The sequence below is a fragment of the Taudactylus pleione genome, unplaced genomic scaffold, assembly GCF_031769625.1.
Source record: "Taudactylus pleione unplaced genomic scaffold, aTauple2 ptg000040l, whole genome shotgun sequence".
NCBI lineage: Eukaryota > Metazoa > Chordata > Amphibia > Anura > Myobatrachidae > Taudactylus > Taudactylus pleione.
The window spans coordinates 22,292,802-22,313,979 of NW_028284442.1; the positions used below are offsets into that span (position 1 = coordinate 22,292,802).

Below are 21,178 nucleotides of genomic sequence, written 5' to 3' on the forward strand. Positions count from 1 at the left end.
GAGGCGTCTTTCGATTCTGACTGTTTGGCTGAACAGACCGAGTTGATAGGCAATCTCCGGGACTCGGCCACTTATATCAATGAGGCGGCCTTGGATATCAGTACCCTGGCGTCTCGGATTTCTTCGGCGGCTGTCGCTGCTCGTCGCACCTTATGTTTGCGATCTTGGAAGGCGGACGCTGATTCCAAGAAGGGCTTGGAAGCTTTGCCTTTCAATGGAGAAGTCCTCTTTGGTCCGGATCTGGACAAAATCGTAGCCACGCTGGCGGCAGCCAAATCGGCATGTCTTCCGTCTGCTGTGGTTCCTTCTGGTTCAGGTACGTCGTCCTTTCGGCCTTACAGGGCCCAGGGTAGGCCTAAGACGCAGTCTTTTCCCAGACAGGCTGGCCCAAAAAAATCGTCCAAGCCCCGGAAACAGGCCTGGAGTATCAGACGTCCGGCCCCTAAGCCCGATGACAAGCCTGCGGCCTGACGGTCCGGGCCTCCCTTTGGGGGATCCCAAAGTGGGAGGCCGCCTGCTGCAGTTCGCCCAGTGTTGGTCGGTTACCACGACAGACACTTGGGTTCTCGAGGTGGTTTCTCACGGGTACGCCCTCTCCTTTTGGCACAGGCCCCCGTCTCGATTCTTCACCACAGGTCTTCCATCAGACCGGAACAAAGCCGTGGAACTGCGGAAGGTTTTGCACACTATGCTCCAGGCTGGAGTTATAGTGCCTGTTCCATTCTCCCAGAGGGGCCAGGGTTTCTATTCCAATCTGTTCTTGGTGCAGAAACCCAATGGGTCGTATCGTCCGATCCTCAACTTCAAAGCACTCAACAAGTCTTTGCGGGTGCCGAGGTTTCGGATGGAGACCCTATGGTCCATCATTCTGGCGCTGGAACCTGGGGATTACATGGTGTCATTGGACATACAGGACGCTTTCCTGCATGTCCCTATTCTTTTACGCCATCAACAGTTCCTCAGGTTTGCAATCCGCAACGACCACTTTCAGTTCCGGGCGTTACCTTTTGGGCTGGCGACAGCACCACATGTATTCACCAAGGTGATGGCGGTCATGGCGGCTTCCCTGCGGCTACAGGGAGTCCGCATGTTACCGTACTTGGACGACCTTCTGTTGGTGGCAGGATCTCCAGAGCTGCTCCTACGCCACTTGGACCTGACCATTGTGGTACTGCAACAGCACGGCTGGTTGATAAACTGGCAGAAGTCCACCCTGATCCCATCTCAGAGGATTCTGCACCTCGGAGCCTTATTGGACTCCGGACAGCAAAGGATCTTTGTGACGGGGGAAAAGATCTCTGCCTTGCAGTTGAGGGTGCGCAGTTGTCTGCAGAATCGCCGTGTGTCTCTGCACTCGGCGATGAGGTTACTGGGCTCCATGGTGTCGGTATTCGACATGGTGGAATATGCCCAGTTTCACTCCAGACCTCTGCAGCAATTGATCCTGTCCAAATGGAATGGACTGCCTCAGAGTCTAAAATCCCAGTCGATGGTGCTCACTCCGGAGGTTCGCCTGTCCCTAGCCTGGTGGTTGCAGATGACCCATCTCAACAGGGTCGTCCGTTCTGGGTGGCGAATTGGGTCCTGTTGACAACGGACGCCAGTCTGCGAGGCTGGGGAGCAGTCGTCTTGAGTGATCTTTGGGTCTGCAGTCTAGAGCCCAATTTACCAGCAGCAACATCTGCTTCTGAGCAAAACATTTAATGTCCTAACTCAGCCATCATGCTCCCAAGCGTGCGATTTAAGTTTGTTTCTTGTCTGATTAAAGTGTATAAAGATGGCCGTTCATAATGACTACACAATAGATGTGCCCCAGTTCATGGATCAGATTGTTCAGGTGCTGTGCTGACCAGACACAGCAGACTAGGTCCTCCTAATCAACGTTTTCAGGTCAACAGAGACCCACCACACGACCTAAATAAGTCACGATGGTAGATCCAATTTTTCCACTATGGCATGGTTAAATTCAACAACAAATTTTACAACAAGGAACTTTAACATAATAATTGTTAGCTTAATTGACTTGAATTTTTATGGTAAATATATATAAACTGTGTGCCTGATTTTCAAAACCACCAATGATCAGCGGCTTTGCCCAATGGATTTCAAATGGCAATAGTAATTAATGCTAAATCAGGCTTGTTCAGCATTAATTAATATTGCCGTTTGAAATCCATAGGTCAAAGCCACCGGTCATCGGCTTTTTTTTTTTTTTATTAAGAAAACAATAGTAAATATACCCCCTAGAGTTGTTGTCCCTCATCTAGGTTGTGTGCAAACATTGGTTGTTGAACTGTTACCTCTGTCACACTCATGCATGCACCCTTCCCCCCATGCTATTGTTTTGTGGGGGTACTTTCACACTCAAAATTTATAAGAAATCTCTGGGAGAAGATAAAGGCGTTATGAGTGGTGAATCCATGGCGACTATACTAAAGGCCCCCATACACTGTGCAATTGGGGATCCGTCGTCCGACATATCGGGCAGTCCGCGCACACAGTGCGATCGGGTGGCCAACCCGCACGATATACCATCGCACATTGCATCCCCTGATCTCATGGTCCTGCAGACAGATCAGGGGGTGCAATGTACGACCCCGCGGTAGCGCGCTCGGCCTGATATCAGGGCCATACATGGTGCGATATAGCAGGCAAATCGCACTAATTAGTTGGATCGCCTGCTATATTGCCCCGTGTATGGGGCCTTTACCTTTACCTCAGTATGCTTTTAGGTTTTGTCCTATAAACAGAGACCATGTTAAACAATTCTTACTTAGACCTATTAGAAGTAAAATTATTATATAGTTCAGGAATCCCTTTGATGATATGCTGCCTGAGAAAATAGTTGTAGGCTGAGTTTTAATACTGTTGCATTCAGCATATTTGGGAGAGAAGGAAAGAGTATGGTTAAAGGTTATTTGGGATTAAGATAAATTGGGCTGCTGGTTTAGAAACTAGAAATGAATGGAGTAGGACAGGCTGAATAGGTGAGACCAACTGCGTGTGTGCTTTTTCAGGGGCGTATCTTCCTATTGGCCTGGATGGCCCTTACCAGGGGCGCCGCTGGGCGGGCTGAAACGACATCACTAGCACATGATCTCTTGTCTCCTCTGCTCTTAGCAGTGTCCTGCAGTCAGCTACAGCGAAGATCACTGGTCTCCTTCTGTCTCCTCTGCTCTTACCAGTGTTGTCCATTCATTGTTACTATGTATTAGCCTTCTTATATGTCCCTTTATATCAGAAACATTTAAAATTAGGGAGAGTACATTTTTTTATTTTTATCCCTAATATATTTCATCCCTCACAATACCCAACACATACCAATAACCACTCACTAATTCCAATATGTCAACTGTGCAGGAAAAGAGTGCAAGCACCACATCAATCACAAGGTTCTATTCGCAAGGTAATTTGCATATATGCAAATTATCTTGCCCACAATGCATCTTGTTTGTTGTTGGTGCCCTCTTTTCCTGCGTTGTTGACATATAGAAATTAATAAACAGTGCTTTTCATGTAGTAAGTGTTATAACTGAAAAAAAAAATATATATATATATATATATATATATATATATATGTCTCTCTATTTCTACAGGCATGTAAATTGAACTACCCCCAGTGTACGTGTAATAAATTTATGCTTTCCTAATCTTGGGGGACTGGCTATGATCTTTTTAGGTGGTGGCTAACCCCGTATTGGGAATAAGACTTGATCCATATGGACTGTCTTTATTCTTATATGGGAAAATATGAAAGATTTATCATCCCAGTAAATTAAAGGTGGAGTGTAGGTATCAGTTGTTAAAAAGCGTAATGCAGTATAGATTAGATAGCCCGATTTGAATATATGTAAATTATGTTACCCATAATGCATTTTGTTTGTTTTTGATTCAATGTTTTTAAGCTTTTCCTGTGTTTTTTTGCATAAATAAATTTATATATAGTAGTTTGCAATGGAGTAAGTTCTATAAAAGATATATAGATTACAAAGAGAAATAAAAATTATACTCTCCCTATTTCTTCACATGTGTGAATTAAACTACTCCCAGTGTGTGTTTTTTTTTTTTTTTTTTTTAGTAGAAGCAGTCATTGGAGAGGTCTGCCATTGGAGAGGTCCGCCTTAGTTTGCCTGGGGCGCTTGGACCCCTAGATACATCCCTGCTTTTTATTGCAGACTATTTAATAATAACAAAAAAATTGCCAGCAATGTGATATCTTTAAAATGCTTTTTATATTTCTGTGTTTAGATATTTTTTTTTGCCCACTGGGCTACTTCAGTTCTCAAGCGCCCCTCTGCTATAGCAAACTATCATATCTGAATTGTGATAAGGAAACTATTAGTATGAGAAATCCATACACAATTGAATGCGTCTCCTCAGCATCCCTTTTACACATGATGGAATTGCACCCAACTACTTCTGTGTCCTTTTATACTTCTCCGGTACTTTACATAGTTGAACTGAAAAGAAAGAAAGGGAATGGAAGCATAACAGCGATATAAAGCGCATACCAAGCTAAGTGGCTGACCCTTTCTGGAGACACATTTTATATATTTATAGAAAGTGAAAGTCACTGCTTGCAATCATGGTCTTCTGAGCCACGAGGAAACAACTAGTTACTATTATTGGGGGTATATCTAACCTGAGGCTAATTGTCGGTGCTGACAAATTCAATCAGCAGACAATACCCTGCACATTAATTACCAGAGGGTGCAGTTCGTGTGTTAGTGTAAATATACAATATCTTATGGGGCATATCCAATTAGCCGTGGGATTTCACCCACGGCTAATTGCCAGGCAAAAGTCCCGCGACTTGGGGATTAGCTATTCAATTAAATAGCTATTTCCCCGCGTCATTAGGGGACTCTTGCGCGAGAACACACTGATTCCGTGAGAACTGCGGAATCAGTGTGTTTTATCCGCTCACGCAAGGCCGAATAGGGCGGCCTCACGCAGATTTTACCTCGCACCTACATAAGGTGCGCGGTAAAGTCCGACAGCGGGGACTCGCGCGTGGAATCCCCGCTAATTGAATCCCCACCAGCGTGACAATTAGCCGCGGGGTAAACCCTGCGGCTAATTGGATATGCCCCTATGAGTGGGAGGCAATCGGGAAGCCGACTACCTAAATACCGGCAGCCGGCTTCCCGACTGTCATTTCCCGGCAAGGGTGAAATGCCGGGCGTCTAGATGTAGACGCCCGCATTTCCCCGCCGCCGCGAGCGGACAGCCGCGGGGGGGAGGGTTAGGTTTAGGGCTCCCGGGGGGGACTTAGGGTTAGGCTAGGGGCAGGGAGGGTTAGGGTTAGGCACCCCCGGGGGGGACTTAGGGTTAGGCACCCCCCCGGGGGACTTAGGTTTAGGCAGCGGGGAAGGGGGTGGTTAGGGTTAGGCACTTGTTTAGAGTTAGGCATCCCTAAGGAGGGTTAGGGTTAGGGGGGTTAGGTTAGTAAATACTTACCTATCCACGATCGGGATTTCCAGCGCTGTCGGGCTTCCGCTGCGTCACACTCTGCTCCTGTCGGGCTGCCGCTGACGGGAACCGAACCACCGGCCATGCAGCCGGCGGTATTTCATACCAATTCCCTATGAGTATATTATTAGGGTAACTTATATTTTTCTATACTTTTACTAGTCTTGTTTGGTATATTTGCATTAGTTATTAGCATGTGGGAGCTGCCAGCTAGATTGCTCTGCTTAGGTAAAGTAAAATATCCATTATGATAATAAAAATGGTATAAAGTTTGGATATTGATATATATCCAAATAAGTAAAGCCTGGCTTGTATGGCTGTAACGACACAAAATGATTCCCTTTCTCACAGTGGAAGGACCTAACTTTCCTCCCACAAAAGTCTTTAGCACAGCACTTACATTCAGTAATCACAGTGCCCCCCCACATACCTTTTATCAGCCTCTCACAGGTGGTGTGGCAATCAAGGCTGCTAATCCGCTTCCATCTACCAGACAGAAGAGAAAAATCTGGGGCATATAGATCTCCCCTCGACAACCTTTACAGTGTTTTTGTCTCTATTTAATCTATGGGGCAATTAGAAGCGAAAAGTCCCGTACTTTTCGCATGCCGGACTTTTCACCGACACCGCTGGTTTGCGAAAAAGTATTGCGCATGTCCCCGTATTCAATTCCAAAGGACGTGAAAACGCGTTCTGGCGAAACTCAAAACAGGCAAAATGCTGGCAGATATGGGGATATCAGCCTGACACCCAAAGATGCATTGACATGGGGGATCACTATGGATACCCCTGAATAGCCCTGCTGGAGGTATTTTGGGTGCTTAAATGCTGTCAATTGGTGCAATTTTGCGTCTTTGCACAAGTAGTATTTTGTAGTATAGTAAGTAGCAGTATAGTATTTTGCAGGGGTTTTTGTTGCAAAAATAAGTAGTCCCAGCAAATTTGGGGTACATGAAAATGGGTGCAAGCATTGTTAAAAATTGCGGTCTTAAAAGTGAGGTCTTAAAAAGCGTTAAAAACGCACCATCAGCAAGCTACAGCAATTAAAAAAACACCTCCCCCATACATGAAGACCCCCTCAAAGTCTATTTAGCTAGTTTTTAAGTTTGTACCTCAACTTTGAAATTTTTACCCCCTTTTTCAAAGTAATTTTTTGGGGTGTTCTTTAATTCGTTTTTGGATTTCTTTGACGCAGTTTACCTTTGGGGACCTGCCCTTCGAGTGCAGGGTGGTTTCCCCACCTTTGCACCCCAAGACCGTAATTCTGAACTTTTTTCCGTGCGCTATTCATGTGGCAAAACTTTTCCGCCGGGTACATTGCATTGCGTTTCGCACCGGCGAAAAGTCGCAAAAATTTAATGCAGGGATAAGTTTCCGCTGGCGGAATGACGTCACCGGCGAAACTTTTTCACAAACAAACAGCTTTTCGCCACTAATTGAAAACGGCCCTATATCTCACAACTACACGGTAATCTGCGCCCTGTGCATTTAATAGCTCTAGTGCAGATTATATATACTTTCATAGAAGCGGCACTCAAGACCAAATAACCGGAGACATAAAGGTTAATGTAAACCAACGTTTCAATGTTTTACTTCAGATTTTCCTCAGGGAAACTGATATACCTAAAGAAAATGTGAAGTAAAACATCTATGCGTCTGCTTACATTTACCTGTACGTCTCCGGTTATTTGGTCCTAAGTGCCGCTACTACAAAAGTATATGTATATATATATATATATATATATATATATATATATATGTGTATGTATGTATGTGTGTGTGTGTGTGCATCATGTCTAAAATTTGCCCTTCAATATTACAATATGACCTCCTCAGTTATCAGCACCCTGTACCTAGAGTGAACAATAATAGTAAGGAAATAAGTTGCATTGCCACTGGTGCTTAGCCATCTAGTTCCACCCCTGATACTATCAGTATAAATGTGAATAATAAACGCCATGATTCATATAGAATGTAAACTGTATCAAATCATTCCCATTCTCACCAGTGCATCCAGCTCTAATCTGTCTGGATTGTTGCCCTGCGTTTGTCTTGAAACACATGGAAAAAGTCCTGGCTATAAACTATGCTTACAACACATTTTGCCCTTCTGCATTTCCACTCTCCCACATAACAGGTGGCTGCATAAATATTTTGAAATGAACGAATGTCATATGCTGTATGCACCTGTGGTGTAGCTTGTCTTTACCACAAAATAGATTTTATAGGAAATATTATTTGGTCTAAACGTAATAAAAAGTACCATAACTGTCTGAATTCCACACACGTGACAAAGTGGGAGCTATCTACTGATCTGTCTATGCCTATTTACATAGCGGAGTTGCCTTATCACTCTTTTTGCCGCTTCTGGCCAGTTAGTTTTTTTGCACCGTTGGTTGTGTTTAAGTATGGCCTGTTTTGTTGAGTGTTTATGCCTCCAATAAATATCTAATATATGAAAGCCACTTAAGTATTATATAATTATTGCTACACATACATAAAGGATTAAGTGGCATAAATATATTTAGAAAGCTGTTAATGTCTGTCCTTATACATGCTGCTTAGTGACATGATCACTTAAATATTATGTTTGTCTTTAATATTACCAGGTTGTGTATGCTGCTTTCTCTGTAGCCCTGTGTCTGATGTACAAACATCAGCGAGTTCGGCTATCATTGCCAGCGTTTATACGCCGTTTCAACTGCAACTCGTCCCCCCTCACACGCAGGGGTGCGTTTGTTGAATCGACCCCTATGTGTTTGTCTTGTTATATAGGTGCATTTTCTCCTCTGTAGTCCCATGTATTGGTGTGTGGTGCTCCTTTATAACATTGGCTGTAATGGTTCAGTATTTGTGGGTTTTATTTTTTTTATAACTCTCTCTGATGATAACACTGTGTGTGTGTTGTCTATGTAGCTGATCTTTGATAAGACTTTGGGGTAGTTGTATCAAACCTTATGGAGACAAAGTGGAGCAGTTGTCCATATATCAACCAATCAGGTTCTAGCTATCATTTATCTAGCACGGTCTATAAAATGAAAGTTAAAAGCTGATTGGTAGTTATGGGCAGCTTCACCTCTTTCTCTATAACGTTAGATACATCTCTGTCTTTGTGTGGGCGGGATGCAGCAAAGCATATTTTCTGGTCAAACCCCCCAAAATGCAGTTTTCGGCGGTTTGGCTGCTTACAGCATATGCACAAAGCTCCGGAATGCGATATATTCTAGACCTTGGAGGCAGTGAGCAATGCGATCCTTAGATGGCGTTACTCAATAGAAGCCTATGGGCTTCTATTCACATTTTCCCCTGAGAGGGATCCAATCTGATCTCTCCCAGCACCTCTATGGCACGTGCATCACTCAACTCATGCGCAGAAGGACTCCCAGGTCCTAAACCCGGGAGTCCGTCTATCGCAAAGAACAGCTCTTACCGGGAGTAGCTGTCCTTTGTGATTTTCTTCAAGAATACGGCATTAATAAACACAGTTATGCTTGCGATGAGGGGCGGGATGCATTGCATTCAAAAGGCGATACGTCATACATCCCGCCCTGTGTGTTATTTCACTGATATACTAGTGAGGGTGTGTACTTAGTGCTCCAATCCTATAGCTCTGTCCTAGATGTGCCAGCATGTAAATAAATGAATGTAGGCTCATACAAGTTATTTTTGAACATGATCATTAGTAGTATTTGCTGCCAGTGCCACGCCACCAAGGGGTACATTTACTTAAGTGAGTGTTTTTGAATTTGAGATGTTGCCCATAGCAACCAATCAGATTTTAGCTATTATCTTCTAGAAGGCGCTAGAATATGATTGGTTGCTATGGGCAACATCTCCACTTCTAAAACCCCTCACTTTAGTAAATATACCCCCAAGTGTCAGTAGAGTTGCACAGAGAAATAATTACATTGCAAACGCAGCCCCTTCAATATGAAAGGTACAAAAAAAATATATAAGGGGATTTATTAAACAATGAAATAAAAAAACTTCCAAGAGTCACAATAGACCCGTCTCTCTGTGACGCAGTGCCCTGGGATGGGCAGAAAGGACCATTGACAGTGATCATGAGTGGAAGCATGCTGGGGACATGGGTAGGGCAGGGAGGGGGGTCCCTGATTTATAGGAGCTTTCATTCTACACTAAAACTTTAGTATTAAAATAATGTATGTTGGCAAATTGTAGAGGCATTACATGTAATCTGTATAAAATACAGATTGCAACCTTGCACATTGCATGGTCATGGAACTCTCTTCTACCGTGGCCATGAAACTCTGTTCCTCTGGCGTGTCCAAGTTGTTAAGAGGGGGATGTGTCAAACCTTTTAGAGAGAGAGAAGTTGCCCATATCAATCAATCAGCTTCTAAATGCCATTTCATAGACTGTGCTAAATGAATGATAGCTTGCAGCTGATTGGTTGGCACTTTGTCTTTTGAAAGTTTGATACATTACCCCTTAAGAGCATTCGCTTCTTCTGTAAAAATTGTATACAAATATTATTGTTGCAGTTTCCTCCAGTGTAGCAACAATCCTGTATTTTGTCATGTTCAACACTTATTTTCTGCAAAGATTTAATAATACTATGTGCAGGATCTGCCCCCTTTACTATAGCTATATTGCATTCCTCCTTTAACGTTCCAACAAAGGAAAGGAATGTGTGTCTGATATGTCATCCTATCAGGGTCACGCTGCAAAAGGTCAGGTTTGGAATACAGATTTCATACATATGCTGTTAACACATTCCTCTGTGACCAGCGCTGTCCAGCTGCTACAAAGCTCTGTAATTCATGGTCTATGGAACGCTCTATTGTCTGTAACAGCCTATTACAGAACTTTTTACATTTTGTTTCCATTTCATCAGTAAACCTGGCCCTTTGTCTCTGCACTTGGTGTTGCCACCAAGTGTTTACCGTGGTGTTCTAATCCTAGCTTTACCTGGGCAGATTAACAGGCAGCGCATGTGCAATAGCAGAACTCTTCTGTTTAATCATTGCTTTGAAAATAGGTCAAGAAGAGAAATCTACATCTTCTCCTAGTAAATAATTAAAGCTAATGGAATTTTCACAAGATCTGTGATGGGGGAATATCTGTAAGGCTGTGAACTGCTGCAGATCAAGGTATTTTTTATTTATCAATGCAACGAGCGACTGTACCTGGTAAATGCATTTTATTTCTGCACTTTCTATTTTTAAAGGCAGAAATGCTGTTCAGTCGGATGTGGGAAAAAAAAAAACAAGTCTTATTGATTACACAGCAGCTGGATCATTTTGCCAGAACAAGGTTGCTTTGTAACAGGTACTTGCAGTCAGGGTAGACAGGTTATGAAGAGCCTCCCCAGTCGTACTCCTGAGATTTGATATAAAAATGATTAGAATAATATAAAGAAGATATTTATTACTTATAAACATCTTCTTTGTTTATTGTGATCATTTTTATAGTTAACACTCACCAGCTTTGTGGAGCTCCCTAAAGATGCGTACACACTAGGCAATTAGGAAAGACAGTACGATTGCAACATCGTAATTGTACAGTCATTCCTGATCCCCTGTAGTGCCTACACTGAACGATCAGTCGTTCAGTGTAGGCACCCTCCATCATTCCTGAACATGGCCAATCTGTCGTTATCGGCACATTGGCCTGCATGTTCAGGCGATGATAGATGTCGGAAACGACCAGCGGAAGCGCGCATCGCTGGTAGTTTCCGACATTATAGTGCACGATTACGATGTCGTAATCATGCAATCGCTCAGTAATATCGCCAAGTGTGTACGCACCTTAAGACTGCAGAGAGATGAGGCAGCAACAGCTCAGCCTCGCTTCTGTATAGTCACACTGCTTGCAGAGCTGGGGACGGGGCCACACCACAGGCAGTAACCTGCATAGAAAGAGAGTTAATAGAGGCATGTCTCTGAGTATAGGGGGAGGGAGGGGGTGTGCCTTGAGCACTGATAGACACCTTGGATGTGTCAATTGACCTGGAAGTACCCTACAGTGTTTAGAGATTGGAGCTGAGGGCCTGATTCAGAGCCGGACGCTATTTGCGCTCGCTCGTTCAGAAAAAGGGGCCAGCTATTTAAATTGAGCGCTCGCTCTTTGCGGTCTGTTGACGCCTCTGTCTGAGCGAGCGAACAAAACATGCGCTCGCTATTTTGTAAAGACGCCCCCTTCCGCTCGCATCATACGTCATCTCCGCTATTTATTAGATTAATGGAGTACATCGAAAGGCGTCTGAACTGCTCGCAGTGCTTGTGGTTGGATTTTCCTACCGCAATCATGCGAACAGTTCAGGCTAAGAAGCAACCAAGTGACGCGGTCGATGACGCTGCTTTGTTAATTATGCACACCCTTAAAACGCCCGTTTTGACCGTTTGGCACGCCTGCGTTCTGATCTCCACTCCCCGTTTTCAAACACCTTCCCCTGTTACCACCCACAAACGCCTCATCCTGTCACTCAAATTCGCAGGCATTCTCTATTTTGCGAGCGCTCTATTTCCGACCGCAATGACTGGTTGGCGCTTGTGCATTACGACCCATACGCATCCTCAGTTGTGCGAACATCGCTCGGAGCAAACGAGCGGCCGCTTACGAGCGGCTCTGAATCAGGCCCTGAGTCAGCAGCAGCAAGAGAAGACGGTTATGCAGGTAGGAGAACCAATGGACACTGAAGCTTAAGTGTAATGAGGGTAGAGTTTCAGTAGGTGGTGAGACAGGCTCCCAGCACTCACATCCATCTCCATGTGTGCCTCCCCAGCCACGTCACTGCTTTGTAGAGTACACCATTTCTATAATCCTTTAGCACACAAATGCATGTACATACAGATGTGTCCTCATACATCTAGCCTCCTTGTGCGCTAAACAGCCCTTCTAGTTGCGCCACGCCTTGGCGTGACTCTGTAATGCTGAGCGTCATTTTGTGCGACTTTTTATCTTCAAATGCGTCTTACTCGCACAGTGATGTGAATATTTGGCACAAGCAGCTTCTGCTGATTAAAATGATATGCAGCATGCCTATGTTCTGTGTGCAACTGTGGCTGTATCTGCATGCGAAACACTACGTTACAGTGTCAGCGGCTGTAACACTATAACACTCGGCTCTTCCGAGTCACATGGAGCTCTTGTGTTATGTGTATCGAACGGAGGATAAATGTATATGGGCACATCTGTATGGGGCCTGATTCAGAGACGCACTTAAAGTGGATGCAACTCTGGCCGCTTTAGGCATTCGGAAATAAATGTAAATTTCCGCCTATAATCCATGTCGGCCGCATCTATAGGCCAACGTCTGCACCCATCCCCTGGCTTAAGAAGTGGTCACCACCATTTGTGCCTTATCTATTGATGCAGGAGATGCGACTGTCAGCAGGCAGATCTCTGCATACGCTCATCTCCGAAAAGTCGTCAGTTCCGTCAGCACACCCACAGAATACTTATCCTATACATTGCTGCCCAGTAGCACCCATTTAGTTGGAAGTGGAATTTTCAGTTGAGATCCGTATCACTCTAAATCGTCTATAGAAAGCCTTAGTTGTGTATGCAGCCCCCGGTGCATGCGCAGTCTGCTAGAAATCGCGATATCCGTACACAGGTGTAATGGCCTGCACCTCATAATGAATATGTACATACTGCAAATAGATGTAGAAAAATGAACTAATGCTTATTTAGTGCTGGACTCCTTTACCTGTGACTACCTGCCATATATGCGTGTGCCATCCATTAGATAGGATCCTATAACATGCCAGATTAGTTTCTAGTTTTTACAGTCATCCTTTCTTTGTCTGCACGCGGGGACACAGTGCAGTTGTTGTCAACCTTTACCTATTATATCCATTACCCATTTTTAATAGTTTTTCATTAAGGATGATATCCACACACAACAGTATGTTACTAGTAACCCTCCTACCCCAGAGGTCAGAACGGTAGTGCTCCAAAGTTGAGGATCCCTGATTTTTGGGAAATATGGTAACACTTTTTTGTCCTGACTAATCAATCCACACTGCATCGAGAAAGTTGTTTGAAATAAAGGGTGAGCATCGCAGGGGAGTTTTAGTGACTTATTCATGCAGTCCTTTACAGTTTAAGTTTGGTACACACTCAGCGATGTGTACCCAGCCCGACATCGCCAAGTGCATACACACTTGCCGATGCGGGGAGCGATGGCCATGCAGCCGAATGCAGCATGGCCCTCGCTAATGACATCCCCCGTTGGCCCTGCACATAGGGCCGACAGAGAATGTAGCTGACAATGCGCTGGAGCGCACATAGTCAGACATAGCGGGTACACACTAGATGCTGTGCCTGATATGTAGCTCCCATCTGCCAGATTGGACTACATATTGTCTAGTGCATACCCAGCATAATACTTCTCATTCACATCAGTCCCTGCCACTTTGGAGCTTCCCTAACATGCACGCACAGGGTTAATTATTTGAGAGAAGACAATTAACCTACCATAGAGTTGGAGTGTGTGAGAAACTTACCTGAGGAAACCTACACAGGCAGAGCATACAAACGCCACACAGATAGGGCCTTGGTTGGAATTGAACATATGACATGCGTGCTGTGAGGCAATAATGCTAACCACTCTGCCACCGTACTTCTATCTGTATATCTCTTTTGACCATATCACAAAGAAGTTAGTGGGGTGTGTTACATTTTCCTTTATAGATTAACTGCCTGTAGCAATACCAATTCTGCGTACAGATCAGGAGATTCAAACACAGGGAGATTAGGGGATTCAAGGCAGAGATGTCACCTGCAGTATCAGACAAGAGGTGCCACCTGCAGTATCAGACAAGAGGTGCCACCTGCAGTATCAGACAAGAGGTGCCACCTGCAGTATCAGACAAGAGGTGCCACCTGCAGTATCAGACAAGAGCTGCCACCTGCTGTATCGGACAAGAGGTGGCACCTGCTGTATCGGACAAGAGGTGGCACCTGCTGTATCGGACAAGAGGTGCCACCTGCTGTATCGGACAAGAGGTGCCACCTGCTGTATCGGACAAGAGGTGCCACCTGCAGTATCGGGCAAGAGGTGCCACCTGCAGTATCGGGCAAGAGGTGCCACCTGCAGTATCGGGCAAGAGGTGCCACCTGCAGTATCGGGCAAGAGGTGCCACCTGCAGTAGCGGGCTAGAGGTGCCACCTGCAGTAGCGGGCTAGAGGTGCCACCTGCAGTAGCAGACAAGCGGTGTCACCTGCAGTATCAGACAAGCTGTGCCACCTGCAGTATCAGACAAGCGGTATACAAAGAAAACCAGCTAATTTAGTTAGAAAGGCCCTTTATAGAGCAGAATCTGAATATATTTATGTGTATGAAGTTTATTGATAAATATGTGCTGTCAAAGCGCAATAGCCATGTTCTTTTGTCCTTTGCATTATTTCAACACGGGACATTGGCTTCCACATGTGGAAGCCAAACAGATCCTGTTAACTTATTAAAGAGTTATCTAAATACACTGGCATTTTGGAGCGTGACATTAATTGGGCATGGTGTAGTGTGTACCTGGTAAATGGATAATTGGCGCTCTCATACACATTCATCAGGAATGTTCACTGCTTTTTATGGCTACTTATCGGACGGGTCCAGTTTAATGTCCAGTCTAAGCCTTGCGCTGAGAGATTCGGATAGTAAGTACCTCTTGGTTGTGCTAGCTGTGTGCTCATTCTGCCACGGTTTCAAACTTGTTGAGATTTTAACTTGTTCACAATTGTTGTAATATTTGAGCATGGCACAAAGGATGATTATTGTATAGTTCTTCAGAGGTTTTTCACTCCAATACTCAAGTACCACCTACAGGTCATGTTTTCATGATGTCTTTACTCATACACAGATGAGTTAATCTATTTTGCTGGGTCAGTAGTCATGCCTCCTGCTTCCCCAGACAGAAATCCTGAAAACCTGACCTGTTGGTATTTCAGGTTTGGCGTTGAGAGCACATGCTCTAGAGAGACATTTTAATATGTTTTTACTAACATGTTTATTTTAGCAAACAGACTCTGTCTTTAAATATATGTTGAAGATGCTCTGTTCAGTAAGTATGTGCATTGAGGGAGTGCTTATGTGGCATGCAATATTGATTAGTTGACTCATTACACAATTGATACTCCCATAGGCTCTATTAACCAGTTAATTGGGAAGTTAAATTATCTGCTACTTTAGGTTTAGCTGCTGGGATAATTGCTTGAAATAGGATTGTGCTCAAGACAAACGATTCCACGTAACAAATTGTATGTTTGCCCTCAGTCACGTCTTTCATTTTTTAGTCCTCGCTCATGCAGTATGCTCTGTAACTGAAGTAAGAACGGTCTACACAGCGTTCTTTGTGAGTCGCTGACATGATATTGCAGTACAGTTCGGTGTAATATCAGATGATATGTTGAGATTTACTTGTTTTGCATCCTTCTTGTTGTTGTCCATGGATGATATTTTATTTTGCCATTCCAGAGCCATCAATAATGGCCGCTTCCACGTAATAATTGCAGATGAATGTCCAAATACTACTATCTATGCAGAATAAATTATTACTACGTGTTATTGATATAAACAATCCCTAATTATTAGGATATAGTTCGCCATTATTCAGTGCTGAGGTGTTTGGTTATGATGCATACCATTGTCCTAGTGGTTTGTTTTATGTTATCTGGCTCTTTATGCTGAATATCGGATGCCCTGGGTCCCCTCATACATTTAGAAGTTAGTAGGTGATACCACAAGCATAAATGTCATACATAGAGTTCAATAGGTGAACATTGGACGTTAGTTTTAGTAAGAAATGGGCCTTCTTAGTAAATGATTGGAAATACCTCAAAATAATATACTCTCCGCTCACTAGTGTCAAATGAAGACTAGTCACTTTGGGGCTATTTATGAAGCCAAGAGTGGGCTTACTCTCAGCCTCCCACCATTTAGCCTACCAAGAGCTAAACCACAGGAGAAATCAAGGATTTCCCCCATGGAAACTCTTTTCCTGCTGCTTCCTTCCATTACCATAGGCCTCTATGGGGACAGCGGCCTGACTCAATTTAGCAACTTGCGAAAAAGTAGCATGTCTGTAAACCAGGTATACACATTCTGCTTTAACCTCTAATCGGTAGTGTTATGCTACTGATGAGAGAGAGCCCTTGCTGAGGAAAGGGGTTTTACTCTCTCAGAGCAGCCCTGGATCATTTGAGGGTTTGACCAATAGTTTTAAAATGGCAATAAGAAAAATTGCTAAACAAGCCTGGTTTCGCGTCTATTCCTATCGCCGTTTTAAAACAACCGGTCAAACCGCTCCTTAGTAAATCTACCTCTTATGCCGCATATCCACTACGCGACATTACTGAGCGATTGCAAGATTACGACATCATAATTGTACAATCGCTCAGTAATCTGGCGCACCAGGGATGTCATGTCGGAAACGACCAGCGATGCGCGCTCCCGCTGGTCGTTTTCGACATCAATCATCGCCCGAACATGCTGGTCAACCTGATGAATAACGTCAGGTTGAGCATGTTAGGGGATGATTGATGTGCCTATACTGAACGACTAAACATTCAGTGTAGGCACAGTACCAGACCGTGAAACGATTACAAAGTATCGTAATGTCATTTGTAGAAATGGAAACCTTAAAAAAATAAAAATCTATTTTTGTCTTGATAGTTCTGTAGAGAATTTGGTACCCTTTTTTATTGCGCGGGTATGTTGATCCATTAATGCAATTAATGTTTTGGGAAAACTGATGTTTTATTGTGGCCTTTTTGCATCCTGTTTTGGACTCCTTTTTAAAATGTTGTATATCGACTTTTTCAGTTATAGAAAGGTTTCTGGGAAATTGGGGAGCTGCTTATGTCTTGCAAGTAGGCTAACACCTGGTAAACTTTTCTTTGAATATGTTGCAGCATTGATGAGATGATTAATAAGACATTTGAAGTGCCTTATTACAAAAAATAGTTTTGCTTTTCTTTTTCGTTAGAAATCCTAAATACTAGCTGCCAAGGAATAAGTCTTATTATGAGGAGGTTTTAAGAGCTCCCAATGAACGTGGTTTGGGGGGGGAAGGGAGACTCCTGCCAGAATTGGGGGGGGGGGGGGGGAATACATTTGGCTGGAGCTAGTCTTTTAAAATAGAACTGGAAATGAAGGAGTGCCACTAGAGACTCGTAGCTGCCAAGATCTAAACATGGCCTGCTATTCTACCATTTGCCTGGATTAGTAACAAAAGTAATCATTTTATTGCCAGAAATTTTACTCTATGGGGTATGTTTAAGATTACTTCTCCTATGAGATCCATAATGTGTAAGTATGCAATCTTTTCATGAGCATAGGAGACTTGAATGAGCACAAGTTAGGGTTTGCCAAGTGGAGGCTGGTTTAGGAATTGCCCAGCGATGCAGATGGTAAAGGAGATGTGTTTGCATTTATGTTGGTGTCTCAGAATATGGATTTTACAACCCTAATTATTGTTTCTCTTCTTAATAGGACTTGCGCAAACAGGTAGCTCCGTTATTGAAGAGTTTCCAAGCAGAGGTAAGAGCAACTCAAATAGGACTGTATTACAAGGAAATGTTTATTTCAGTTGTTTTGCCAAATGAATCCTGCGTATACTGACTTTAAATTAGACATGCTGATGGTTGAAGAACGCCCTGGCCTCCGAGCCAGTAAGAGTGGCACCTCTAACACCCAAACTATAACACACAGCTCCCACTTTCTGCCAGCCACCAACAGGGCACACTGTAATATGACGTTTTAATCGTGCTGTGAAACACATTTTGTTTTGTTGTACTTGGAAGATATTGCTGTGATGAGGATTCATGTATCCTCGTAAGACCCAACAAATGTAAATGGTGACAAAATCTGCAAGTTGATGAAAAGACTTTAAGTAACATTTAAGTGTTCCCTGAGATGTTTGACAATGTATTTACATTGTCTGTGCAGATGAGAACAGGCCTTACCTCTGGTGTTTGCCATCGCCCGCAGTCTGATGTCCTTTTCTTAGGGTTAAGCATAAGAAGTTTGGTATATGCAGAGAGATGGCCTCTCCCTTGTGGCCACAGCTGTATCTGCAATGTATTTGTATGTTACCTTTGTCACATGTTAGGTGGAGTGAATGTCATCGATGTAGAGTTGCATTTTGTTCTTTACAATTTGCCTCACTTGTGCCAGGAGGAGACAGATTTCCTACAATTATGTCATGTTTGGTGTATAACGAACAATAGACTGTGTGTGTGTGTGTATATATATATATATATATATATATATATATAAATAAATAAATATAGGTTCATAAATATTGGGACATTGACAGAATTTTCAGATTTTGGCCTCTATTCACCACCACAATGGTTTTGAAATGAAACATACAAGATGTGCTTTAACTGCAGACTTTCAGATTTAATTTGAGGGTAATTACATCCAAATCAGGTGAACGGTGTAGGAATTACAACAGTTTCAATATGTGCCTCCCACTTTTTAAGGGGCCAAAAGTAATGGGACTATCAACTCAAAAGCTATTTCATGGACAGGTGTGGGCTATTCCCTCATTATTTCATTATCAATTAAGCAGGTAAAAGGTCTGGATTTGATTCTAGGTGTGACATTTGCATTTAGAATCAGTTGCTGTCAACTCTCAATATGAGATCCAAAGAGCTGTCACTATCAGTGAAGCAAGCCATCATTAGGCTGAATAATCAAAACAAACCCATCAGAGAGATAGCAAAAACATTGGGTGTGGCCAAATCAACTGTTTGGAACATTCTTAAAAAGAAAGAACGCACCAGAGAGCTCAGCAACACCAAAAGACCCGGAAGACCACGGAATACAACTGTGGTGGATGACAAAATAATTATTTCCCTGGTGAAGAAAAACCCCTTCACAACAGTTGGCCAAATCAAGAACACTCTCCAGGAGGTAGATGTATATGTGTCAAAGTCAACAATCAAGAGAAGACTTCACAAGAGTGAATATAGAGGGTTCACCACAATATGCAAACCATTGGTGAGCCACAAAAACAGGAAGACCAGATTAGAGTTTGCCAAACAACATCTAAAAAAGCCATTACAGTTCTGGAACAACATCCTATGTACAGATGAGACAAAGATCAACTTGAACCAGAGTGATGGGAAGAGAAGGAAAGGAACTGCTCATGATCCAAAACATACCACCTCATCAGTGAAGCATGGTGGTGGTAGTGTCATGGCGTGGGCATGTATGACTGCCAATGGAACTGGTTCCCTTGTATTTATTGATGATGTGACTGCTGACAAAAGCAGCAGAATGAATTCTGAAGTGTTTCGGGCAATATTATATGCTCATATTCAGTCAAATGCTTCAGAACTCATTGGACGGCGCTTCACAGTGCAGATGGACAATGACCCAAAGCATACTGCAAAAGCAACCAAAGAGTTTTTTAAGGCTAAAAAGTGGAATGTTAAGCAATGGCCCAGTCACTCCCCTGACCTGAATCCGATTGAGCATGCATTTCACTTGATGAAGACAAAACTGAAGGGAAAATGCCCCAAGAACAAGCAGGAACTGAAGACATTTGCAGTAGAGGCCTGGCAGAGCATCACCAGGGATGAAACCCAGCGTCTGGTGATGTCTATGCGTTCCAGACTTCAGGCTGTAATTGCCTGCAAAGGATTTGCAACAAAGTATTAAAAAGTGAAAGTTAGATTTAGGATTGTTTAGTTTGTCCCATTACTTTTGGCCCCTTAAAAAGTGTGAGGCACATATTGAAACCGTTGTAATTCCTACACCGTTCACCTGATTTGGATGTAATTACCCTCAAATTAAATCTGAAAGTCTGCAGTTAAAGCACATCTTGTTTGTTTCATTTCAAAGCCATTGTGGTGGTGAATAGAGGCCAAAATATGAAAATTCTGTCAATGTCCCAATATTTATGGACCTGACTGTATGTGTGTGTGTATATATATGTATGTATATGTGTATATGTGTGTGTGTGTATATATGTGTGCATATATATATATATATATATATATATATATCCTGGACATGAGGTTATTTTGTGTATGGTAACCTGAGTGTTGGGGCTATACAAGTAGATCATGGTATGCCTGACATAGAGCTATGGATAGCAGGCTATACATAGTGTTATATAAGGTACTGTGAATAGTAAGCTGGGTCTGGGGCTAAATGTAGTATGACGTTTACAGTATATCAGAAACGAGCCTGCATGTATGCTGCAGTAAAGGGCTATCAGTGGCGGATACGGGGATCGCCCTCATAACACACTCTACCTTCTTTGGATGGCCACAACCTTCCTCTCCTCCCTGGGGAAGAGCTCTCAGCTGGCTCTTTATCCGGAGGTGGAGGGAGGAGAGCGGCAGGTCGTTGCTGTCCGAAGGAAAAAGTGTGTGTGTGTTAGAGGTCTGAGACTTTGTATATATTTGTGAGATTATGTGTATATATATATATATATATATATATATATATATACATATAAAATATATTATGCTGTACACCATGTGTCAGACATAGGACTGTATATAATACAGTATGCTGCTTATATGGAGCTATATATATTGGACATAGGACTATAAATACTGTACTACCTGTGTTTAGTCTAGTATAAGGGCTTACATAGTTTATGCATTTTTGGTTACTTTGAGGCAAAAGAGGGATGGGGGGGCTGTGCAACACGGAGCAAAATATATGTATAACTTTGTGCTTGTGGAAGGCATCATAAATGGGAACTGTAAATTATCGAGA

General features: G+C 43.2%; 1 protein-coding gene across 1 annotated transcript in view; it reads left to right on the plus strand.

Moving 5' to 3' along the window:
• The window catches only part of CUX1 (cut like homeobox 1), a 362,119-nt gene that overhangs the window by 120,863 nt on the left and 220,078 nt on the right, over positions 1-21,178 (plus strand). Inside the window, exon 3 of the mRNA XM_088454694.1 lies at positions 17,930-17,977. Within this exon, the coding sequence (XP_088310820.1) occupies positions 17,930-17,977 (48 nt within the window). The remainder of the gene's footprint in view (positions 1-17,929; positions 17,978-21,178) is intronic.